At 39.2% G+C, this 24,874-nt stretch overlaps 1 protein-coding gene across 1 annotated transcript in view; it reads right to left on the bottom strand.

Annotated features, from left to right (window-relative positions):
• The window catches only part of PPIL4 (peptidylprolyl isomerase like 4), a 36,228-nt gene extending 21,168 nt beyond the window's left edge, over positions 1-15,060 (bottom strand). Inside the window, exons 1-9 of the mRNA XM_043457115.1 lie at positions 14,913-15,060; positions 10,398-10,465; positions 10,248-10,312; positions 9,846-9,963; positions 9,040-9,182; positions 8,162-8,258; positions 7,285-7,401; positions 2,187-2,311; positions 677-743 (exon numbers count right to left, since the gene is read on the bottom strand). Of these exons, the coding sequence (XP_043313050.1) occupies positions 677-743; positions 2,187-2,311; positions 7,285-7,401; positions 8,162-8,258; positions 9,040-9,182; positions 9,846-9,963; positions 10,248-10,312; positions 10,398-10,465; positions 14,913-14,982 (870 nt within the window). The 5' untranslated portion in view covers positions 14,983-15,060. The remainder of the gene's footprint in view (positions 1-676; positions 744-2,186; positions 2,312-7,284; positions 7,402-8,161; positions 8,259-9,039; positions 9,183-9,845; positions 9,964-10,247; positions 10,313-10,397; positions 10,466-14,912) is intronic.
• Positions 15,061-24,874: the final 9,814 nt, after the last annotated feature.

The following is a 24,874-nucleotide window of genomic DNA, read 5'->3' on the forward strand; positions in this document are numbered from 1 at the left end:
GGCTATGACATTAACTAGGTGCACGATTTTAAACAAGTCATACTACCACTGTGTGTCCAAGTATACTTATTTAGAAAAGGAGGATAGTACCTATCTCAGAGTTATGAGACCTAAATGTGAGCATAACACTTGCTTAAAGAAAATTACTTGAGTAATATAAGCTATCATTCCTATTATAGATCTAGAAAGTACCATCTAATCCAAACCTCAAATTTTATTTATAAGAAAAATAATGCCTAGAAAAAAGAATTCTAAATAAACTGCCAAATATCAAAGAATAGTTGGTCAGTGACAGAGTTCAAATTAGTATCTAGATCATAATAACACTCAAACTGGTTTTCTTTCTACTACTCAATTGTTATATCTACCTAAATAGCACTGAAAACTTACTTATAGAATGTGAAGGACTTTACCTAAAACTTTAAAAAAGTTTTAGATACCTTCACACAGGTTGGTCTTGAACCCAATGTAAGTAAAAGTACATATACTAACGTTAACAGATATTAAACTTATCCTCTATTTGAATATAATTAAAGTTATTTTTCTTAGGTGCTAAAGAAAAGGCAAACTAACTTCCTAATCTTCCAGACTAGAAAAAGTTCTCTACATTTTCGCACTTTAACACCATAGAACAAAAAAAAAAATACAAATTTAAGATAGCTATACTATGACTTACTTTTTCAAATTCAATAAAAGCATAACACAGGGATTCTCCAGTCTTCCAATCCCGGATAACTTCACAACTTGAAAGTAAGTGTGGAAAAAGAAAGAAAGAAAGAGCATTCACTGTTACTTCTCAAAAGTAAAAAACAAAATAAGCCAATTATTAAAAGGCAAAGTTAAATTCACAGTTATATTCCTCCAAATATCTTCAATAATAATTATTTTTTTTAAAATAACTGACCTGTCTAGTAACTAAGTTTTTTAGATTCTACTATAAATGCCCTATACAGGCCTATAATCCTAAATTCCTAAAACACTGGAGAACAAAATAAAAACATTTAATTTTTCTTTAGCAAAGGGAAATTACTGCTAAAAATTCTTTTAAATCATAATTTATTTTTAGTCAAATATAATGAATTATAGATTATCTAATGTCACTACAGAATAATGCACACATATTCATATATATACACATGCTTATTAGTAAACTTATGATTGGATTTTTTTAAATTTTAATATAAACAAGGCTCAAATTTAATCCCGTCAGTACAGCTATTACATAGAACCAATCCATCTTAATAACCAAGTGAAATAGCCAGTAAGGTGGAATTTGACGCACTTGGTTTAACCCTTTTTGCTCATATATCTTAAGCCTCATTTTAAAAACATGATATGAAACAGGAATATAAAACATTGCGAGAGGAAAAAAAATTGTGAAAGGAAAAGCAATCACATTACAGCACATGGTTCAGCTGTTGCAATATTTAAGTACACATTAAAATGTAAATATTGAACAAAGACTTAACCAAAGTTATGATACAACCAAAGTAGCAGGCAGGGAGAACAAATGAGTATATAACGTCCAACTTAAAAATAAGATGTAACAGCATAAGAATTTTTTTTATAAAGATGATATACTATCAGTGAGTGGAAGAATAAAGTCAGGTAGTCTTTTAAAGAAAAATTTTTCTTTCAATAGGAATAATAAAGAATGGCTTCACAGAAGAAAAAACATGAAATAAAAGGAAATTCTAAACATAATACTTTTAATCAATTATAAAATACTTTCCTTTCTCAAAGAAATACTAGCTTCAAAACTTTTACATTAATAACACAGGCAAAATTAACCAAAAGAAAAATTTTAGAAAACTTAGATTAAAATTAATTTTGGAAGAGGTTGCTGGAAATTCTAGGGAAAATTTAAATGAGACAGACATTTAAAATATTAAAGAAGGTTTTTGAAAATACTACAGAACTACACTTAAACTGTTTCATTCACTTCCTGTTTTACAGTTGAAATGTATGTGTTGTAAGAAAATCACTCAATTTATAACACACACACACACACACACATATCTATACATAGGCATACATACGTGTTTTTCTTCCCTACTGTTCAACATATTCACCTGTAAAACTCACTAATATGAATTTCATCTATAGTTCAGAGACTCATCAAAAATGTCATTAGAAAACCACCAATACCTAGTTTCTCTAAATCTTTCACTAATTCTATAGACTACCTTCTTATTGGCCCAAATCTTGAGAATATTATCTCCAGATCTTCATCTGTGGTCACTGGATTCAATTTACAAACAAACAGCACATTTTCTGGAGGTTTAATATCTGCATCAGGTAGGTCTCCCACCTAAATGATAAACAAGAATATAAATTAACTCTTTTATTTAATTTCCATCATAAATACCATGAAGTTAGCTCCCATTGCTGATTCCCTAAAATATCTAAATTTACATTATTAACTGTGGGCTCTGGGAAAGAGATCTAAACAGATTTCAAAATTCAAAACTCCACTCTTCCTGGCAGTAACAGTAACAGGCATGGTATTCACACAAAGTGAACATTTACCAAGTCTACTGGCTTTAGACTCCCAGTTTCATCTCTATTTTTTCTTTTTTCAAGTACTTGATCTATTTTTTAAAGAATTTACAAAAAGTATATCTAAATTAAGTAGCATGAAAATAAAAAGACCCCATGGTGCCAACCAGCCTAAGAACTACCAGTAAAACGTTCCCTGATTCTTCCTCTCTCACCACAAATGAGCCTTCGATTTTCATTCCTAGCCATTCCCTTACAGATTTAGTTTTACCACATAGGTATATATCCCTAACATAGTGTTTAGTTTTGCTTCTTTTTAAACTTTTGAAATACTATTACATTGAATCTAGCCTTTTAAGTAAGTAATGCCCAATTAATTCTCTTCCACAGTATTGTGCAGTATGGAACACCAATTCCTGGATACAGTTTTGAGCTTTTTGACCTCACATTATCATCTTCTACTTCAGGCAAACCAAAGTCAACTTCATAGTCAATTACCACAATGAACCAAGCAAACCGCATTCTGCTGAAGAACTCGAGAGGGTGACAGTAAGATAAAACCATGATTTAATGATGGTGGTGTTTTCATTGTGAGAAAAATATATTTACCATGAGCCTTTAGATGGGGAAACAACATTCCTTCATACATATATTAAAAAATTCTCAGAGATGAGTTCAGACAACATTATCATGTGACGTTGTCTCCTCTTGGATAAACACATTTTTAAAAAGGTGGGGGGGGAGGGACTTCCCTCGTGGTCCAGTAGCTAAGACACCGTGCTCCCAACACAGTGGGTAAACGTTTGACCCTGGTCAGGGAAAATACTTGCCATGTTCAGTTCAGTCACTCAGTCGTGTCTGACTCTTAACAACCCCATGGACTATAGCACGCCAGGCTTCCCTGTCCTTCACCAACTCCTGCAGCTTGCTCAAACTCAAGTCCATTGAGCTATTGATGCCAGCCAACCAACTCATCCTGTCATCCCCTTCTCCTCGTGCCTTCAATCTTTCCCAGCATCAGGGTCTTTTCCAATGAGTCAGTTCTTCACATTAGGTGGCCAAACTATTGCAGCTTCAACATCAATCCTTCCAATTCAGAACTGATTTCCTTTAGGATTAACTGGTTTGATCTCCTTGCAACCCAAGGGATTCTTAAGAGTCTTCTCCAACACCACAACTCAAAAGCATCAATTCTCCAGCACTCAGCTTTCTTTATGGTTCAGCTCTCACATCCATACATGACTAATGAAAAAACCATAGCTTCAACTAGACAGACCTCTGTTGGCAAATTAATGTCTCTGCTTTTTTAATACGCTATCTAGGTTTGTCATAGATTTTCTTCCAAGGAGCAAGCATCTTTTAATTTCATTGCTACAGTCACCAACTGCAGTGATTTTGGAGCCCAAGAAAATTAAGTCTCTCACTGTTTCCATTGTTTCTCCATCTATTTGCCATGAAGTGATGCAGATGCCATAATCTTAATTTTTTGAATGCTGAGTTTTAAGCCAGCTTTTTCACTCTCCTCTTTCACTTTTATCAAGAGGCTCTTCAGTTCTTCACTTTCTCCCATAAGAGTGGTGTCATCTGCATATCTGAGTTTATTGATATTTCTCCCAGCAACCTTGATTGAAGCTTGTGCTTCACCCATTCTGGCATTTCACATGACATACTCTAAATATAAGTTAACTAAGCAAGGTGACAATATCCAGCCTTGACGAATTCCTTTCCCAATTTGGAACCAGTCCGTTGTTCCATGCCCAGTTCTAACTGTTGCTTCTTGACCTGCATACAGATTTCTCAGGAAATCCCATCTCTTGAAGAATTTTCCACAGTTTGTTGTGATCCACATAGTCAAAGGCTTTAGCATAGTCAATGAAGCAGATGTTTTTCTGGAACTCTCTTGCTTTTTTGATGATCCAACAGATGTTGGCAATTTGATCTCTGGTTCATCTGCCTTTTCTAAATCCAGCGTGAACATCTGGAAGTTCTCAGTTCACATGCTGTTGAAGCCTCACTTGGAGAATTTTGAGCATTACTCTGCTAGCATTGAGATGAGTGCAATTGTGTGGTAGTTTGAACATTCTTGGCATTGCCTTTCTTTGTGACTGGAATGAAAACTGACCTTTTCCAGTCCAGGGGCCACTGCCAAGTTTTCCAAATTTGCTGGCATATTGAGTGTAGCACTTTCACAGCATCATCTTTTAGGATTGGAAATAGCTCAACTGGAATTCCAGCACCTCCATTAGCTTTGTTCGCAGTGATGCTTCCTAAGGCCCACTTGACTTTGCATTCCAGGATGTCTGGCTCTAGGTGAGTGATCACACCATTGTGGTTATATGGGTCATGAAGATCTTTTTTGTATAGTTCTTCTGCGTATCCTTGCCACCTCTTCTTAATATCTTCTGCTTCTGTCAGGTCCATGCTATTTCTGTCCTTTCTTGTGCCCATCTTTGCATGAAATGTTCCCTTGTTATCTCTAATTTTCTTGAAGAGCTCTCTAGTCTTTCCCATTCTATTGTTTTCCTCTATCTCTTTGCATGGACCACTGAGGAAGGCTTTCTTATTTCTCCTTGCTATTCTTTGGAACTCTGCCTTCAAACAGATATATCTTTCCTTTTCACTTTGCCTTTCACTTCTCTTTTCTCAGTTATTTATAAGGCCTCCTCAGACAATTTAAGTCTGAATTTCGCAATAAGGAGTTTATGATCTGAGCCACAGTCGGTTCCCAGTCTTGTTTTCGCTGACTGTACATAGTTTCTCCATCTTTGGCTGCAAAGAAACAAACTGATTTCAGTATTGACCATCTAGTGATGTCCATGTGCAGAGTTGTCTCCTGTGTTGTTAGAAGAGGGTGTTTGCTCTGACCAGTGCGTTCTCTTGGCAAAACTGTGTTAGCCTTTGATCTCCTTCATGTTTTACTCCAAGGTCAAACTTGCCTGTTACTCCAGGTACCTCGAGTTCCTACTTTTGCATTCCAGTCCCCTATGATGAAAAGGACATCTTTTTTTGATGTTAGTTGTAGAAAGTCTTATAGGTCTTCATAGAACCGTTCAACTTCAGCTTCCTCGGCATTAGTGGTTGGGGCATAGACTTCGATTACTATGATAATGGTTTGCCTTGGAAATGAACAAGAGATCATTCTGTCGTTTTTGAGATTGCATCCAAGTACTGCATTTCGGACTCTTTTGTTGAATATGATGGCTACTCTATTTCTTCTAAGGGATTCTTGCCCACAGTAGTAGATACAATAGTCACCTGAATTAAATTTACCCATTCCCGTCCATTTCAGTTCACTGATTCCTAAAATATCAATGTTCATTCTTGCCATCCTGTTTGACCACTTTAAATTTACCTTGATTCACAGACCTAACATTCCAGGTTCCTAAGCAATATTGTTCTTTACAGCATCTGACTTGACTTCCTATCACCAGTCACATCCACCACTGGGCACTGTTTTTGCTTTGGCTCAGCCTCTTCATTCTTTCTAGAGCTATTTTTCCGCTCTTCTCCAGAAGCATACTGGGTACCTACTGACCTGAGAAGTTCATCTTTCAGTGTCGTATCTTTTTTCCTTTTCATACTGTTCATGGGATTCTCAAGGCAAGAATACTTAAGTGGTTTGCCATTCCCTTCTCCATTGGATGTTTTGTCAGAACTCTCCACCATGACCTGTCCATTTTGGCTGGCCCTACATGGCATGGCTCATAGCTTCACTTGCCATGTGGTGTGGCCAAAAAAAAGAAAAAAAGGATGAACCTGGGTAAAAGGTATATAGAAGTTCTCTGCATTATTTTTTTTCCCTGTAAATTTGAAATTCTCTGAAAATAAAAAAGTTTACGGAATATGTTAAACCCTTTAATTCTGGCATAAACTTTCTATTATTTGTTGCTGAACACTCTAATGATAATCTAATGTTCATTCCCTTTTAAGTCACTTACTCCTGCTGCCAGGTGTTCAAAAGATTTTTCTTTTAAGTCCATAATTTTCTTAGAGTTTGTCTTGGTGTTGACTGTTCTGGGTCAGAATTCTCAGGTAACACAGTATGTTCATTAAACTGTGCATTTTTAACTTTTTTAATTCAGTAAAGTTTTCTTGAATTATACTCTTTAATATTTGTTCCTTCAGACTAGTGATGCTAATAGAAATTTTAAAACAGATAATGAATCTGAAAGCTCTACTATATAAACTGACGTTAGTAATAAAAACTTAATTATTAGCTATCCATTCCAAAATTGATTATCTACTACATGAAAGGTATACCTATTCCACAAAAATAAGAAATGGGAAAAAAAAAGCCTAGTATGTGAAATAACCATGTACTGAATAACTGTTCCCCAAAAAATTTCATATTGCTAGTAAAAGAGAAAAGGAGTACATTTTAGAGTGTTCAATTTCTGCCCAGGTTTATTTTATCCTATAATTACTATCCTATTATTTCATCTCAATACTAGAGATATACAAAACATTATTCTCTATTATACTTAAAATTCAGTCCAAGAAACTCTTTAAAACTGAGATAAGTATAAGCAACTGAAATCCAATTAATATTTATAAACTAGATACCCATTTCCCATTTGCTTAAAATGCATTTGACACTACACTGACAGTAGAACCAAACTGCTTACTTTCATATGTGTTATTATGTCATATCAAATTTAACCCAGAAAAGAACTCTGAGCTAAATTTTTAATATTTTAATACTATCAATAAGTCAGGAATAAACTCACAATGAGTATGTACTGAACATACTGCTGAACAACTATTTGAACAAATTAATTACTTTACCATTTCTAGTAGAATAGCTTGAGTTTTGGCCTCTTTTTCAGCCTTTATTTCTTCTACTTCTTCAGCTGATCTCCCTTTGAAATCATCAATTTCTTCATCTGCTCCAATTCGACCACTCTGTAAGGCAGAAGTTACTCATATATATATACATATAAACGAAAAATCTAAGAAACATGAGACATTATGCTTTATTCTTAGTTTCATCAAATTTGTTAAAACATTTGTTTCACAAATGTGAAACAAACTTATAAACCTCTGAAAACTGATTTAAGCTAATTCATTAATATGGGCTAAACTAGGCTTCTAATTTATTTTTAAATCAAAATAAACATTTATATAAGAACTATCCGGTATCCAAGTAAGTGCTGAATACAGAAGATAAATGATCTTAGAAATTAAGGATTAAATCCTAACTATAGAGATAAACTCAGCTTTGAGGAAGTCTCATTAAGCAGAAATTTATACCTTAAAAGATCTGAGGGGAAGTCCCCACTAAGTCACAGAAATTTCTGCATTCCATCCTGGCTCAAAAGTGTCCCCAGTTGAAAAGTTCCCTCACAAGCTGACAACGTTAATTTAGTCTTAAAGCTATACTCTATCCAGAATTAAGAGGTAAGAGAAACATTTTATCAAGGTATTTGTATCCAGAGCTAAGACTGTTCTGGTAGAACAGAAACTGAAGAAAGAATACTAGGGAAAAGACAAGTAGAAAAATGAGTGTCTCCATGGAAGAGAAAAAGAACTGCACACTTTGCTTAGTATTACTGATCAAGCAAGATAATCATTCTGGAGAAATAAGTTTTAAAAAGGTTAAAAGCAAAATCTATGCAAAACATTAATATGTATGTACATTCAATCATAAGAAGACTCGACTCACATCTAGTTGTTCTCTTGTAGGTTCTGGTGATCGATCAGGAATTAATAAATCAGGAGGATCATCAAATGGATCATCTAAAATCACCGTATGATTTATCCTTATAAAATAAATCCAAGTCAAATGTTACATTCATATTATTTCAGAATCCATGTTTCATTTTTTATAAAAATTATAACAAATATCTTAAGTATCCCTAATGCCAAAAAAAAAAAAATCCGTAAGCTCTTAAATTTTATTGCACAGGGGTATTACTAGAATATACTTTGATAGTGTTATTGCTTTTGAGTGCTTGATATTATATATTAATTCTCTGCATTATGCTAAGATGTAATATGAATAGCTATATCTTAGTAATCTTGTCATCTCTCTCAATAATCTGAATTTTTAAAAAAAAACTAAAAAATTAGTAATTCCTCCCAACGTAAGCAATTATAATTAGTACAGTAATGGTCTTCTCTGTTATAAAGATTCTTGCTGCTAAGTCACCTTAGTTGTGTCCGTCTCTGTGCGACCCCATAGATGGCAGCCCACCAGGCTCCCCCGTCCCTGGGATTCTCCAGGCAAGAATACTGGAGTGGGTTGCCATTTCCTTCTCCAATGCATGAAAGTGAAACGTGAAAGTAAAGTCTCTCAGTCGTGTCCGACTCTTAGCGACCCCATGGACCGCAGCCTACCAGGCTCCTCCGTCCATGGAATTTTCCAGGCAAGAGTACTGGAGTGGGGTACCATTGCCTTCTCCAAAAGATTCTTATTGTCTCCAATTAATTCACATTTTAGAATTATCCAAAAACCAGTCCTATGTATGCCATCCCTATTATCTAGCAAACATCACATATGAAAACACTGTAGTCCATTCCAATAATAAATAGTAACCATACCTGATATCTTGATATGGTACAAAGTCCTTATCAACAAAGGTCTCATTAATTTTCTTAATTATGTCCATGCCTTCTGTCACTTCACCAAACACTGTATGAACGCCATCAAGGTAATCCAGATTCTCTCCTGTTGTAATAAGAAACTATATAAAAAGACATTTAATAAATACAAATATATACCTATATATATATATAATTCAAACTGGTATTAGTTACAAAAGACTCTACATTAACTGCATTTAGTACTCGCTACTAGTATTTCTCACCCACTTGGTACTAGTACTAAGTGAAAGGCACAAAGTTTAAATATAAAATATTAATAAATACACAGATGCTTGATTGTTTAAAAAATACTTGAACAAACCAAATCTCAAGTTTTTTCACAAGTAAACTCTGCGGAAAAAAAGCATCTACTCCAATGGGAACATTGTGACAGTGAATGAAACGTGCTCAACATGACCTGTTTTGAAATAAGTAATAAATACTGCAAGGACAGGCCTTTTTGTCTCTGAACAGTGATGATCTATGAATTGTGGGATTATAGGTAATGCTATTTTCTTCTTTGTACTTTCCGGTTTTTTTTTTTTTTTACAAGTTTCCAGTATTTTCTAAATTCCTCCCAAAGGATATGCCTTACATTCAAAAGAACAAAATAATAAGGATTTTTTTAAACATAGGAAAAAACAGTGTCATTTTTAAATTCTAACAAATATCTTTGGTTGAAATTCTCTCCTTACTAGATAGTTCAAAAAGATAATTTCATGGGTGCCCTCCAGCAAAACTCATGTCCTCACGCAGTTCCTAACCTGAGATCCATGCTGATCACTGCCATTGTTCACCATGGACACAGTGCCTTTCTTCTTGTGCTTAATTCTTGGCACTTTTTCAGCCTCGAAAAAGCTTGCTTGATCACCATACAGTTGACTAAAAATACATATAATAAGGTTATAAAATATAAGGACACTCAACATGAAATACAGACATACTAGGATTATAAATAAAGGGGACTAGAGTTAGCATATAAGGTTACCATTTCTTTATAGAAATGGCACCATTATTCAGAATATTCCTTTTTTTGCTATAGACATTTATGGAACTTGGGAAACATCTGTATTTGAACCATATTTAAAAATGCAGATTGAGATACACTACTTAACATTTTTAAGAGGAATTTCTATTTTTATCCATTTGAAAATAAAGAAACTTACCCAAAAACTGATTCTCCTCCACGTCCAGTCCCTGTAGGATCACCAGTCTGTATGATAAAATCCCTCTGTAATATATAGGAGACTTCGTTAATTCAGAGTTTGTTAGATGGTTCCAATAACAAAGAACATGACCAATATCTACCAACTCACCTGGACATTGTGAATAAGGCAATAATTGTAATATTTTATTTTGCACAACTTCAGGAAATTCAAGCAAGCTGAAAAAAAGTAAATACTAAATTTACCACAGCAGTTCACAAATACATTTTCAATCAAGTAAAGGCACAGTTAGTATAATTTAAGTTCTAAGCTACCATATAAAAACCTCCCCAAACGGTCAAACGTCCAAAGTCATTTTAAAAAGATAAGTAAGCTTCCCTCGTAGCTTAGTTGGTAAAGAATCAGCCTGCAATGCAGGAGATCGGGGTTCGATTCCTGGGTCAAGAAGATCCCCTGGCAAAGGAAATGGCAACCATTCCAGTATTCTCGCCTGGAGAATCCATGGACAAAGAAGCCTAGCAGACTACAGTCCATGACGTCATGAGTCAGACACGACTTAGCAACTAAACCACCACAGCAAGCCTAGAAAAATGCAATATATTTTAAGTTATCTTTTATTCTCATTTTCTTTGGGTTTTTTTGGCATCTGAGCTATACAGGAAACTAAAACTTATCTGGGATAAGCAATCATCTTTTTTTTTTCTATTTTGTAATTTATTTTTAATTGAAGGATAATTGCTTTACAATATTATGTTGGTTTCTGCCATATATCAGCATGAATCAGCCATAGGTGTACATATATCCCCTCCCTCTTGAAACTCCCTCCCACCGCCCAGCCCAACCCAGCCCTCTAGGTTGTCCCAGAGCACCAGCTCCCTGAGTTCATCTACTGATGAATCGATTTTGTTAAGAGAAAGAAGAAAAACTAAAGAGAGCACTGTAATGGGAAAGGATCTAGCAGAGTATCTGCAAATGGGTACAGCTTATGTACATTAGATAAAACAAAGTATCCGGGATCAACCTTTTTTTACAATGATTAAATACCCCTTCACTAAAATCCATACACTCACCATGTACCTCTGGAGAAGGGAATTGTTACCCTACTCCAGGGGATCTTCCCAACCCAGGATTGAATCCAGGTCTCCTGTACTGCATGCATATTCTTTACCGTCAGAGCCACGAGGGAAGCCCGAAGAATACCGGAGGGGGTAGCCATTCCCTTCACAAATATCCATACACTAATCATGTACCATCTTTTTAAAATAAGTTCACTCATTTATCCAATAAACACTGAGTATCTTCTAGGCACTTGGCACTCTGTAAGGTCAAATGCCAGTAAATCTCTGCTGTTAACAAGTTCATAGTCTAGGTGTAGAGTAACATTCTAGCAAGTTCTCAAGGCACTAAGCTAGAAACCAAACAGACAGAAAGATACATGAGGGATCCCTACCCCTCAAGGAGCTTACACTAAATGAGGGTCCTTACATCTGAACAGTTATAATACTGAGCATACCTGATAATACCATTGGTGCACTTAAATAGTATGGTTTTGTTAATAAATATGCCACAAGAGTTGAAAAAAGAGATTGTTTCTGCCTGGGGAAAAGAGAAGACTTCCTGGAGGCTGAAAATAAACACTAAAAGAACTGGACTGGCAGAGAGTAGAGAGGGGCCATTTCAAGGTGGGAAGACATTGTCAAACAGCCTGCCCTCCTCCAGGGGATCTTCCTGACCCAGGAATTGAACCTGTGTCTCTTGAGTCTCGTGCATTGAGGGCAGATTCTTTACCACTATGCCACCTGGGAAGCCCCATTTAAGAGCTGTACCAACCAATACAATACATGGTCTTTGTTTGGATCCCATTTCAAATGATGAAATATTCTTTTAAATGTTTATGAGACAACAGATAAACATGAACGATACTAAAGAATTATTGGGGCTCCCTGGTGGCTCAGTGGTAAAGAATCTGCCCGCAAATGTAGGAGACACGGGTTCAATATCTGAATTGGGAAGATCCCCTGGAGAAGGAAATGGCAACCCACTCCAGTATTCTTGCCTGGTAAATCCCATGGACAGAGGAGCCTGGCAGGCTTACAGCCCACTGGGTCACAAAAGAGTCGGACAGGACTGAGCAACTAAACAACAAAGAGGAATTATTGCTTATTTCTCTAGACGTGCCCATGGCTTATGGTTATGTTATCTTTTTTAAAAAATATCTTTTGTTGTTGTTCAGTTGCTTAGTCGCGTCCAACTCTTTGTGACCCCATGGACTGCAGTACGCCAGGCTTTCCTGTCCTTCACCATCTCCCAGAACTTGCTCAAACTCATGTCCATTGAGTCAGTGATGCCATCCAACCATCTCATCCTCTGTTGTTCCCTTCTCCTGCCTTCAATCTTTCCCAGCATCAGGGTCAGCTCTTCACATCAGCTGGCCAAGGTACTGGAGCTTCAGCTTCAGCATCAGTTTTTCCAATGAGTATACAGGGTTGACTTCCTTTAGGATGAAGTGGTTGGATGTCCTTGTAGTCCAGGGAACTCTAAAGAGTCTTTTCCAATACCACAGTTCAAAAGCATCAATTTTTCATTGCTCAACCTTCTTTATGGTCCAACTCTCACATCCATACATGACTACTGGAAAAACCATAGCTGTGACTATACAGACCTTTGTTGGCAAAGTAAAGAATTAAAAAGAGTTCTGCTTTTTAATACGCTGCTTAGGTTTGTGATAGCTTTTCTTCCAAGGAGCAAGCATCTTTTAATTAATTACAGATTAAATAAATGTCATGTGTTAGTCACTCAGTCATGTCCGACTCTTTGCCACCCCGTGGACTGTAGCCCGCCAGGTTCCTCTGTCCATGGAATTCTCCAGGCAAGAATACTGGAGTGGGTTGCCATTTCCTTCTGCAGGGGAATCTTCCCAACCCAGGGATGGAACCCAGGTCTCCCACATTGCAGGGAGATTCTTTACCAGCTGAGCCACAAGGGAAGCCCAAGAATACTGGAGTGGGTAGCCTATCCCTTCTCTAGCAGATCTTCTGGACCCAGGAATCGAACTGGGGTCTCCAGCACTGCATGCGGATTCTTTACCAACTGAGCTTTGAGGGAAGCCCAAAGCTTACACCAGTAACAAGACAATCCATTATTTTCTTTAAGGCAGTTTCAGCTGAGTTTCTATCACTTGAACAAAGAGTCTGAATACAACACATATTATCCATTACTTCCGTGTGCACCTTCAAAGTGTCAGGCACTGCACTAGGTGCTCAAGATACAGAGATAATTAAGGAATAGTCCCTGCTCTCTTAAAGTTTACATTCTTGAGAGGAGACCAAGACTTGAAAATAATTCCAGGCCAACAGGGAAATGTATAACAAAATATGTACTATGTGATTTATAAAAGACCTGAGGCAGAGCAAAAGAAACCAATCCTAACTCTGCTTAGGGACACAGGGAGCTTCACAGACGAGATCATGCTTGACCTGAGAACTGATTAACAAACAGGAAGTTTGCCAAAAGGACAATAGTGGGAGAAATGTGGGGCACAGGCATCAGTATAAGAAAGGAATAGATGTATGTTGAGAGTTGCTGGGATGGGGGTGATAACTCAGTGTGGGATAAAGCTTAGCACCTCTGCAGGCACTCATGGTACCATATTGTATAGCTTGTTTCATCTTTGACAAACTGCATTCCTTGGGGGCAGGACCCTGATTGTAACTAAACTCTCCTGTTTAGTTAGTTTCTCCAGTTTCTCCCCACTCTGAAACATTCTCCATATTGCTGCCTATTATCGTTCTAAAACAAGTTTGTTACGCCTCTCTCAATCCTGCTTTCAAACCCTTCAAAGATTATGGTTTTCAGTAGGGCACACAAGGCTATTCAGGACCAGACCTAACCCAAAAACCGTATATGACCAGACTCACGGTCTGCCATTTCACTGTCAAGCCACCCCGATCTACTTCCAGAAAATTCCAAGCAAACAAGAACACCCTCACTCCCACTCATTTTTAAAAGAGCGAGTTCAAGTGCTCAGCATTCTGCCTCTCCCCACCCCCAGCCAGGAAGAATTACTCCCTCCTCTGGTTTCCATGGCAACTTACACATTCTTCCACTACATCGCTTAAGAAATTAAATGGGTTGCGGCGCCTATTTCCCCCAATGGAAAATTAGACCTTGGAGGGCAAGACGCCCATCCCACGGCTTGGCACAAAGTCTCACGTAGTGTACGATCAACGAGTGTTTGCTAAGGCTGAGCGCACACCTCCGGACAGCCCTCCCTCTACCTAGAAGGGATGCCCACACTCACTGCTCCAAGCCCTTCGTCCTTGCTTTCATAAAGATTTACTGATTACACGCTATGTTCGTCTGACTAGTAAAAAGCAGTAAAGCCACAAGAGCTATAGGCACTGAATATGCAGCCTGCATTACACACACACAGGGATTTAATAATCACAAGCACCCGCCACCCGACTGGCCAGCACCAGAGGCGGAGAAGGGTTGCTCCTCAGAAACAAACTTTTCAACCAAGGCCCGCTGATAAAACTGCGCGGTCGCGGGCACCATCAGCCCAGAAGCTCCAGCCAGTCCACGCCGGGGACTGGGCAGAAAAGGCAAAGCGGGGGAAAAAAAAGAGCGCGGCCCGCCGAAAGGTGAGCAGGGCCGGGGCCTCACCGCGCGGCCGCTCCTCGGTGTACAGGTCGATGACGACGTCACCCAAAGTGGTCTCCAGCAGAACCGCCATGGCGCCCGCTCCTCCTCGCAACCAGCCCCTGGGGTGACAGGCGCAGCCTACGTCATCTACGCCACGCGTCACCCTCGACGCGACGCCTTTTACGTCATCCCTCCGGCGACACCGCCCTCTCTGGGGGAGGTTCCTTGGGCGGGTCTGATCGGTGGCAAGCCAAGCCGTCTGTGGGTTCCCTACCCTTGCGCGGCCGTTTTGAAAACTCTTCCAAAGCCCCTGGGGACTGGCGCGGAAGGCTGTCACTCAAAGTGGCTTCTGTGAAGGGTTTGTGTTCCATTTTGTGTTTATCTCAAAAATGACGCGGACCTTTCTTTAATGCTCCGTAGGCCCCCTGTTTCGTCGCTCGAAGGCGAATGTGGGGCGCCACCTTCCCCCGCCCTGTTGGGACAACTACGCCGAGTTACCTAGTCGGTCTCTTCTTATCGCCCCGAATCAGAAATTTTAGCCCTTAAAGGTAGGATTTGCTACTCGGAAAGACGGTTAACAGGTAGTTCTTTCCTGGCTAATTGTGTCAAGTGAAGCGAAGTAAAAGTCACTTAGTTGTGTCCGACTCTTTGCGACCCCATGGAATTCTCCAGGCCAGAATACTGGAATGGGTAGCCTTTCCGTTCTCCAGGGCATTTTCCCAAACCAGGGATCGAACCCAGGCCTCCCCCATTGCAGGAGGATTCTTTACCAGCTGAGCCACAAGGGAAGCTCAGTTGTGTCAAGGGCTGTACCTTTCACAGGTACAGCTGATGGTGGGTGCGTCCTTAGTGCAAGTAGCTAAAAATCGTAGGTTTCAGCTCATATCTCTACTGGTTTTATCAATACTCTTTTTTTTTTTTTTTTAATCAATACTCTTGATGAAATAAGAGAAAACTATTTTGAGGCAAGAGGACAATTTAAGCTGAAAAAGTTTTCTCTGCTCTTCGGCCTCCTCCCTTCCCTCTAATGTGCATTGTGCAGCTGTGTTGTGCATTACCCAGGCCTCCTCCCCAATGGGAGAAATACCTGCTCAAATCCTAAAGATCAGTTTTTCTCCTTCTGGTGACAACCATGTAACTCCTTAGAAGATAACATTGCTTTCTCAGTCCTGTAAGGGGTCCCCTTAAGGTTAAGGTGTGCAGACATCTGGTGAACTTTTATGTACAATGCAAGTGTATCATTTCCATCCGAGTTAATTTTAGGTACAGAACAGACTGGTAAGATGACCTGGGGAGATACTGGGTTGCATCTAAAGGAAGCTCTTAGCTTAAGTGCTTACTTAAGACCACATTAATGTGACTAGCTGTATTACTTGTGTTCTGCCTATTTTACAAGGTTATTGCACCTTGTATTACCAAATGTGTGACAGAGCCACCAATAAAAATTATGATGACTAGTCAACTTGAAGTGATTGACCAAATATATAGTGCTAGAAGATCAATGATTATAACGAGTAACTCTAGCTATGAGAAGCAGCAACAAGAGGGAACCATTTCCTGAACCATAATAGACTAGTAAGACAGGTGTTCTAGAGATTTAGGCTACTAGGCCAAATCTAGTAGATCTGGGCTTCTAGACCAAAAGTCACACTGGACTTTTGCTGTTCTTTAAACATTACTTGTGGAGGAAGGGTTCTGCCGCAGGGCCATCCCATCTTGTTGGAGCTCTTCTTTTCCAGTTATCACATGACTCTCTTTTTACCTCCTTTAGGTCTCTTCCTCATAGTCACCTCTCAGTGAGACCTTCCCTGACCATTACAGTTAAAGTTAACCCCACGAGCATACATGTCCATTTTTCTTCATAGTACTTTTTACAATCTAACATGCTATTTAGGAAATTTGTATGTTGTCACCAGAATGTCAGTTCTAGAGGGAAAGCCAGTTTGTCTGTTTTGTTTACTGCTGTATCCCTAGTGACTGACTGCCTGCCACATAATAAGTGAATATTTATTTGTTAAATGAATGAATATTGGCAATTAATTAAAGAAATGCAAATTAAAATAACAATGAAATTGTTAATGGGAAAGTAAAATAATACAGTCACTTTGGAAGACAGATTGGCAGTTTCTTCCTTGTACAAAGCTAAATATAATCTTACCTTGATATCAAGAAATCACACAGTTAGGTATTTACCCAAAGAAGCTGAGACAGGTCCATGTAAAAACCATCATACAAGGAACTTTTCTGGGGTCCAGTGGCTTAAGACGGTGCTCCCAATGCAGGGGGCCTGGGTTTGATCCCTGGTCAGGAAACTAAGGATCCCTGTGCAACTAAGATCTGGCACATCCAATAAATAAATAAATCTTTTAAAACAAAAACCTGTGCACAAATGTTTATAGCAGCTTAATTCACATTTGCCAAAATTTAGAAGCAACTGAGATGTTTTAAATAGGTTAATAAATATACAAACTGGTTTAACAAACTGGGATAAACATCCATGTAATAGAATATTATTTAAAGATCAAGAGAAATGAGTTAGCAGGCCATGAAAAGATATGGCAGACCTTAAATACATATAGGTAAGTGAAAGAAGCCAGACTGAAAAGGCTACATACTGTGTAATTTCAATCATATAACTTTTTGATAAAGGGAAATTATGTAGATAGTAGAAACATTGGTGGTTGCCAATTTTCTGGCAAATTGAGGGAGAAATGAATAGTTGAAGCACAGGGATTTTTAGGGCAGAGAAACTGCTTGTATGAGTGAAAGTGAAAGTAGCTCAGTCGTGTCTGCCTCTGTGACCGCATGGACTATATACAGTCCATGGAATTCTCCAGCCTGAATACTGGAGTGAGTAGCCGTTCCCTTTTCCAGCGGATCTTCCCAACCCAGGGATGGAACCAGGGCCTCCTGCATTGCAGGCCAACTCTTCACCAGCTGAACCCTCAGGGAAGCCCCCGTGGTTCTGTTTATTACCATGTGTGGGGCTTCTGCTCTCACTGTGTCTGCTCTAAACTACCACCATCCACAAGTCCCCGTAGGGGCAGGGCTGAGGTTTGAACCTGTGAGAGCTGACCATGGAGCCCATACAATTACCCACTGCACTACAGCTGGTGGGGCAAGCGAAAGTGAAAGTCGCTCAGTCATGTCCGACTCTTTGCAGCCCCATGGACTATGCAGTCCATGGACTTCTCCAGACCAGAATACTGAAGTGGGTAGCTTTTCCCTTCTCCAGGGGATCTTCCTGACCCAGGGATCAAACCCATGTCCCTTATGCGTCATCATATTTTGTATGAGGCTGTCCGTATTGGTGGGTTCCCAGGTGGCACTAGTGGTAAAGAACCCGCCTGCCAATGCAGGAGAGTTAAGAGATGCAGGTTTGACTCCTGGATCAGGAAGATCCCCTGAAGGAAGAATTGGCAACCCACTCCAGTATTCTTGCCTGGAGGAGCCTGGTGGGCTGTGGTCCCTAGGGTCCCAAAGACTCTGAAGGACTGAATCAACTTGACAGCAGTGTATTTGTGAATACATGACATTATGTATCAATATTTGCAGAACTTTGTAAAACTAGGACACAAAAAGTGAACCCTAACATAAACCTATGAGCTTTAGTTAATAATAGTGTACCAGTATTGGTTCATCAGTTGTAACAAATGCACCAGACTAATTCAATATGTTAATAATAGGGGAAACTGGGAGAGGGTGGAGAGATCCCAACCTCTGGGATCTAGTGTCTGATGACCTGAGGTGCAGCTGATATAATAATAAAAGAAATAAAATGCACAGAAAAGGTAATGTGTTTGAATCATACTGAAACCATCCCCCACCCCTCCAATCCGTGGAAAAATTTTCTTCCACAAAACCTGTCCCTAGTGCCAAAAAGGTTGGGGGGCCCTGGTATATAGGAACTCCTTGTACTTTACATTCAACTTAACTTTAAACCTTAAATTGCTCTAAAAAGCATGTATACAGAAAAAAGATTTACCAGTTTTCATCTTTTACCTTAAGTGATTCAGAAGATAAACAGTCCTAAATATTAAATTTAAATATATAACACTTAACATATTCTATGGCCTTATGGTTATATTTTCCATAATATAACCATAAACCTCTAAATATGGAGTCCCCAGAGATAGTAACCTTCCACTCCTCTCCAACCTCACTCATATAAAAATCTTAACCTTAGTGTAGCAGAATCTTTAAAATAAAAGAGATTTTATTTATTTTTTCTTTCCAAAATTTAGTGCTTTGCTACATTATACCAAATGATATTTTGCCAAAGATACCTGTGATGGTTAAATTTATGTCCACTTGACTGGGCTAATGGATACCCAGATAGTTAGTAAGGCATTGTTTTTGGTGTATCTGTGAAGCTATTTTTGGAAGAGACTGGCATTTTAATCAGCATACTGAGTAAAGAAGATTACAATCACCATTTTATTTGGGCATCATTCAATTCCTTGAGGACTAGACTAGAACAGGCAGAAAAGGCACACATTTGATCTCTCTGCTTGACCCAGGATATTCATCTTCTGCCCACGGACCATCAGCATAGCTGGTTCTTTGGCTTTCAGACTCAGACCAAGACTTAAGACATCATTGGCCTTCCAGTTCTCAGGGCTTCGGATTTGGACTAAATTACCTAAAAGGGGTAGTTCTTTGGACTTCCCTGGTGGCTCAGATGGTAAAGCGTCTGCCTACAATGTGGGAGACCCGGGTTCAATCCCTGGGTTGGGAAGATCTCCTGGAGAAGGAAATGGCAACCCACTACAGTATTCTTGCCTGGAAAATCCCATGGACGGAGAAGCCTGGTAGGCTACAGTCCATGGGGTAGCAAAGAGTCGGACACGACTGAGCGACTTCACTTTCACTTTCACTCCAGAGGCTTTCTTGGGTCCCACAGACAGAAGATCACAAGACTTCTTAGCTTCTATAAGCACACAAGCCAACTCCTATAATATCTATACCTATGCATGCATGCTAAGTCACTTCAGTCATGTCCAGTTCTTTGCAACGCTACGGACTGTAGCCCACCAGTCTCCTCTGTCCATGGGATTCTCCAGGCAAGAATACTGGAGTAGGTTGCCATGCCCTCCTCCAGAGGATCTTCCCAACCCAAGGATTGAACTTGTATCTCCTATGTCTCCTGTATTGACAGACAGGTTCTTTACCACTAGCACCACTTGGGAAGCCCATCTGTACCTATAAATACCTAATTGGTTGCATCCGATCTTAGTTGTGGCACACAGGGTCACAGGGTCATATGGGATCTTTCTTTGCTGTGCAGAGACTCTAATTGTGGCACAGTCTTATGTTAGTGGCTCCACAGCATGCAGGATCTTAGTTCTCCCACCAAGAATTGAACCCAAGTCCCCTTCATTGCAAGATAGATTCTTTTTTTTTTTTTTTGCAAGATAGATTTTTAATCACTGGACCCCTAGGGAAGTCCTCAGGAAGAAGTCTTTACTATGGTTTAGGGAGATGGGCGAGACACAAGTAGGTCTAGCATTGGCTGCTTTGAATAATTTCAGCGGGCTCTGGGGTACGGACGCTATCTCTAGTTGTCTGGTGCCTGCCCTAGGATGATTAGGGCAGAGAAATACTGCCTCTTGGAGTTTAGTAAAAGCCTGATGTTGTTTAGTCACTAAGTCATGTCCAACCATTTTGTAACACCATGGACTGTAGCCCACCAGGCTCCTCTGTCTATGGGACTTCCCAGGCAAGAATACTGGAGTGGGTTGCCATTTCCTCCTTCAGGGGATCTTCCCGACCCAGGGGTCAAACCCATGTCCTGTGCATTGCAGGCGGATTCTTTACTACTGAGCCACCAGGACCTAAAGGCGTGATAGTGGAGGTGATTTGGAGTACAGACACTGGATTGATTGGTTTACATATGAAAGGCAGGCTCACAGAGGAGAAGTTTACTCACTCTAGAAATTATCTCGAAGCTTCCCTGGTGGCTCAGTGGTAAAGAGTCAGACTTAGCAACTAAACAACAGCAACACAAATTAGCTCAGCCCTGGGAGTCTCTCTAGGGTCAGCCAGGCCCCAGACAACAAACATACAGAGAATGAGAAAATATAGTTAATACATAAAGATTATGAAGTTGCCCATCATTTTGGCATCAAATGAGGCAGAGGATGAGAAAGTGAGGCTCCTGTTTTCTAATGAATCGAATAAAGTGAAGCTTGACTCAAAAGAAGAAAACCCACTGCCAAATACTGGAAGCCCAATGAAGGCAGAGCAAAGAAATCTTGCAATCTGGCTTCTGCTTCCACATGGAGGCCCCTTCATTTCCTAAAAAATAGTCTTAAAAGGTCGAAAAAGACAAATAAAAATGGGGACTTACAGCAAAATAATACCTACTTATCTGTGTTACTAAATGTGAAATCATCCCTAAATAGACTCAAAAAGATTACTACCTCCACCATTGAATTTTTCTTGCAATATTTGTCACAGATGTCCTAATTTCAAAATTGGATAGTATTTTTAAATGTTTTGGATGTTTTTATGATCTTTAATCTCCAAAATTTTTGTCAGAGTACCAATCAAACACTCATTTACATCTCATTTAGCATCCTTGGATACAGATGTCTCTGCATGTGTTCACGTTGCTGGCATCAGTTAGCTCGGGGAGCAGACAGAAGAGCCGGTCTCTTGACTCTGGGGCCCCTCTGACTATAGTTGTGGTGGAGAAGGAGGCAAAGATCTCCCACACTTTCCTGTTTCTTTACTTCTCTCAACCCAGCTTATGTCCTTAGAAGGTCAGCTGAACAGAACATTTTGTAATCATCTCTATAAACATACAAAAACAAGTTAAAGTATGATTTTGTTTAAAATATTTTATGACCCAATAGAATGTATTCTATTCTTTTTCCCCTGGAGAAGGGAATGGCAACCCCCTTCAGTATTCTGGCCTGGATCCATGGGGTTGCAAAGAGTTGGACACGACTGAGCAACTTATGCTTCACTTCACTTCAGAATGTACTAATTCAGTACATCAAGGTTAAAAACCATAGCTCCATCACTTACTATCCTGTGCATGCATGCTAAGTCACTTCAGTCTGACTCTTTGCAATCCTATGGACTGTGTAGCCTACCAGGCTTCTCTGTCAATGGGATTCTTCAGGCAAAAATACTGGAGTGGGTTGCCATGCCTTACACCAGAGGATCTTCCAGACCCAGGGATCAAACCTAGGTTGCTTGCATTTTCTGCATTGGCAGGCAGATTCTTTACCACTATGCCACCTGGGAAGCCCTTATTATCCCATAACTCATGGCAAAAGTCTTCATCTCTATACACAGAAAAGGATGATACTGTAAAAGCAGTTTTAAAACATCTTAGGGGAAAAATAAGGTAAAATGTGTGAATGGTTTTGGAGATGTAAAAGGAAGATCTTCCTCTATTTCTTTTTTATCATCTCCTGGGGGTCGTCAAGAAGTTTGAAAATGTGTGGTTGTGTAACTCTGGAAAATAATGGAGTGGAACTGTGTTGCAATAGAAATGTAGTGACTCACTCTCTCCCAGAAATTGGAAACAGACATAGATTATGTCCCAGACTTCCCTTTGGTGCCAAGACTGCTTTTGGATTACAGAAAAAGCGGAATTCACGTTCTGATTGGGAGAAAAATAAAAATAATGGAATCAGTCATTGGAAAAGAAAACTTATTAAAGTTTGGAGTCAAAGAGTACTATCTTGCATGAGAATAAAGATGTATTTTTTTATACCTCATATGTAATTTGTTTTCTATGTATTAAATTTTTTATTTACTTGGCTGCTTGGGTCTTAGTGGGATCTTTGTGCCATGTGGGATCTTTAGTTGTGACATGCGGGATCTTTAGGTGCAACATGTGAACTCTTAGTTGAGTTGAGACATGGAAACTCTTATTTGCCATTTGCGAACTCTGGTTAGTTGCGACATGTGGGGTCTAGTTCCTTGACCAGAGATCGAACCCCATCCCCTTACATTGGGAGGGCAGAGACGTAGCCACTGGGTCACCAGGGAAGTCCCTGTATTAAATTTTTTCAAGGCTATCTTCTGCTATATGAAGGATTATCTTCAAGGAACATAAAGTGTCTAACATGCACAGAAATAGAATGGGTTTCTATCGGCAAATTTAACCCCTTTGGAGACAAATAAGTGAAAGAATAATGTCTGGTCAGGAAATGGGGTGGGCTCTGTTGGGAAATACAGACTATGTTGCTCACCTTCCCCAACTACTTTTTCTTTCAAATGTATTTTGGAAACTCATTATTTATTCAAATTACAGAAATCTACATACATCCTACGTCCTGATCATTAGGTTTGATTTGTTTTTAATCTCAGTGGTCTGAAACAGAGTGAAAAGGCCAGTGGTTGCCGTTGGACCCCTCCGGTGGGTGAGATATCACTGCAGAAACCATGTGCCAGGTAATATTGTTGTTGGGTATCTCACAGTCGGCAAGGAATTAGTTGAATGACTAGTTTACTCTACAACAATTTTGGCCAAAGATTTTGTTGTTTACCCTAGCTAAAAACATAGGCATGGGGGGAAGCGTTGATAAAAGAGGAAGAGGACTAAGAGAGAAACCTATTTCTTTTTTGTGTCAAAAGTTTTATTTTTAAAAAAAAGACTTTTTTTTACTCTGTCTGAATGACAACATCTCCAACTTCTTCTTAATCAATATACAATCTTGTTAACCTGAAAGACCTAAATTTCTTAGCATTTCTGTGTCAACCTTAAAAAATAAAACAGCCAGTTATTTTACCAGCAGAATGAGTTTATTCAGGAATAACAGAGGAACTGCAATAAGGGACATGCAAACAGAGTTTTGCCAAGAGAACACGCTAGTCATAGCAAACACCCTCTTCCAACAACACAAGAGAAGACTTTACACATGGACATCACCAGATGGTCAATACTGAAATCAGGTTGATTATATTCTTTGCAGCCAAAGATGTAGAAGCTCTATACAGTCAGCAAAAACAAGACTGGGAGCTGATGGTGGCTCAGATCATGAACTCCTTATTGCTACATTCAGACTTAAGTTGAAGAAAGTAGGGAAAACCACTAGATCATTCAGGTATGACCTAAATCAAATTCCTTATGATAATACAGTGAAAGTGACAAATAGATTCAAGGGATTAGATCTGATAGACAAGAGTGCCTGAAGAACTATGGATGGAGATTCGTGACATTGTACAGGAGGCAGGGATCAAGAACATCCCCAAGAAAAAGAAATGCAAAAAGGCAAAATGGTTGTCTGAAGAGGGCTTACAAATAGCTGAGAAAAGAAGAGAAGCAAAAAGCAAAGGAGAAAAGGAAAGATATATCTATTTGAAGGCAGAGTTCCAAAGAATAGCAAGGAGAGATAAGAAAGCCTTCCTCAGTGATCAGTGCAAAGACATAGAAGAAAACAATAGAATGGGAAAGACTAGAAATCTCCAGAAAATCAGAGATACCAAGGGAACATTTCATGCAAAGGCGAGCACAATAAAGGACAGAAATGGTCCTAAGAGAAGCAGAAGATATTAAGAGGTGGGAAGAATACACAGAAGAACTATACAAGAAAGATCTTCATGACCCAGATAACCATGATGGTGTGGTCATTCACCTAGAGCCAGACATCCTGGCAAAGTTGAGTGGGCCTTAGGAAACATCACTATGAGCAAAGTTAGTGGAGGTGATGGAATTCCAGTTGAGCTATTTCAAATCCTAAAAGATGATGTTGTGAAAGTGCTACACTCAATATGCCAGCAAATCTGGAAAACTCAGCAGTGGCCACAGGACTGGAAAAGGTCAGTTTTCATTCCAGTCCCAAAGAAAGGCAATGCCAAGAATGTTCAAACTACTGCACAGTTGCACTCATATCACATGCTAGCAAAGTAATGCTCAAAATTCTCCAAGTCAGACGTCAACAGTACGTGAACTGTGAATTTCCAGATCTTCAAGCTGGATTTAGAAAATGCTTTGGAGGAACCAGAGATCAAATTGCCAACAT

Source organism: Cervus canadensis, chromosome 33 (assembly GCF_019320065.1).
Source record: "Cervus canadensis isolate Bull #8, Minnesota chromosome 33, ASM1932006v1, whole genome shotgun sequence".
NCBI lineage: Eukaryota > Metazoa > Chordata > Mammalia > Artiodactyla > Cervidae > Cervus > Cervus canadensis.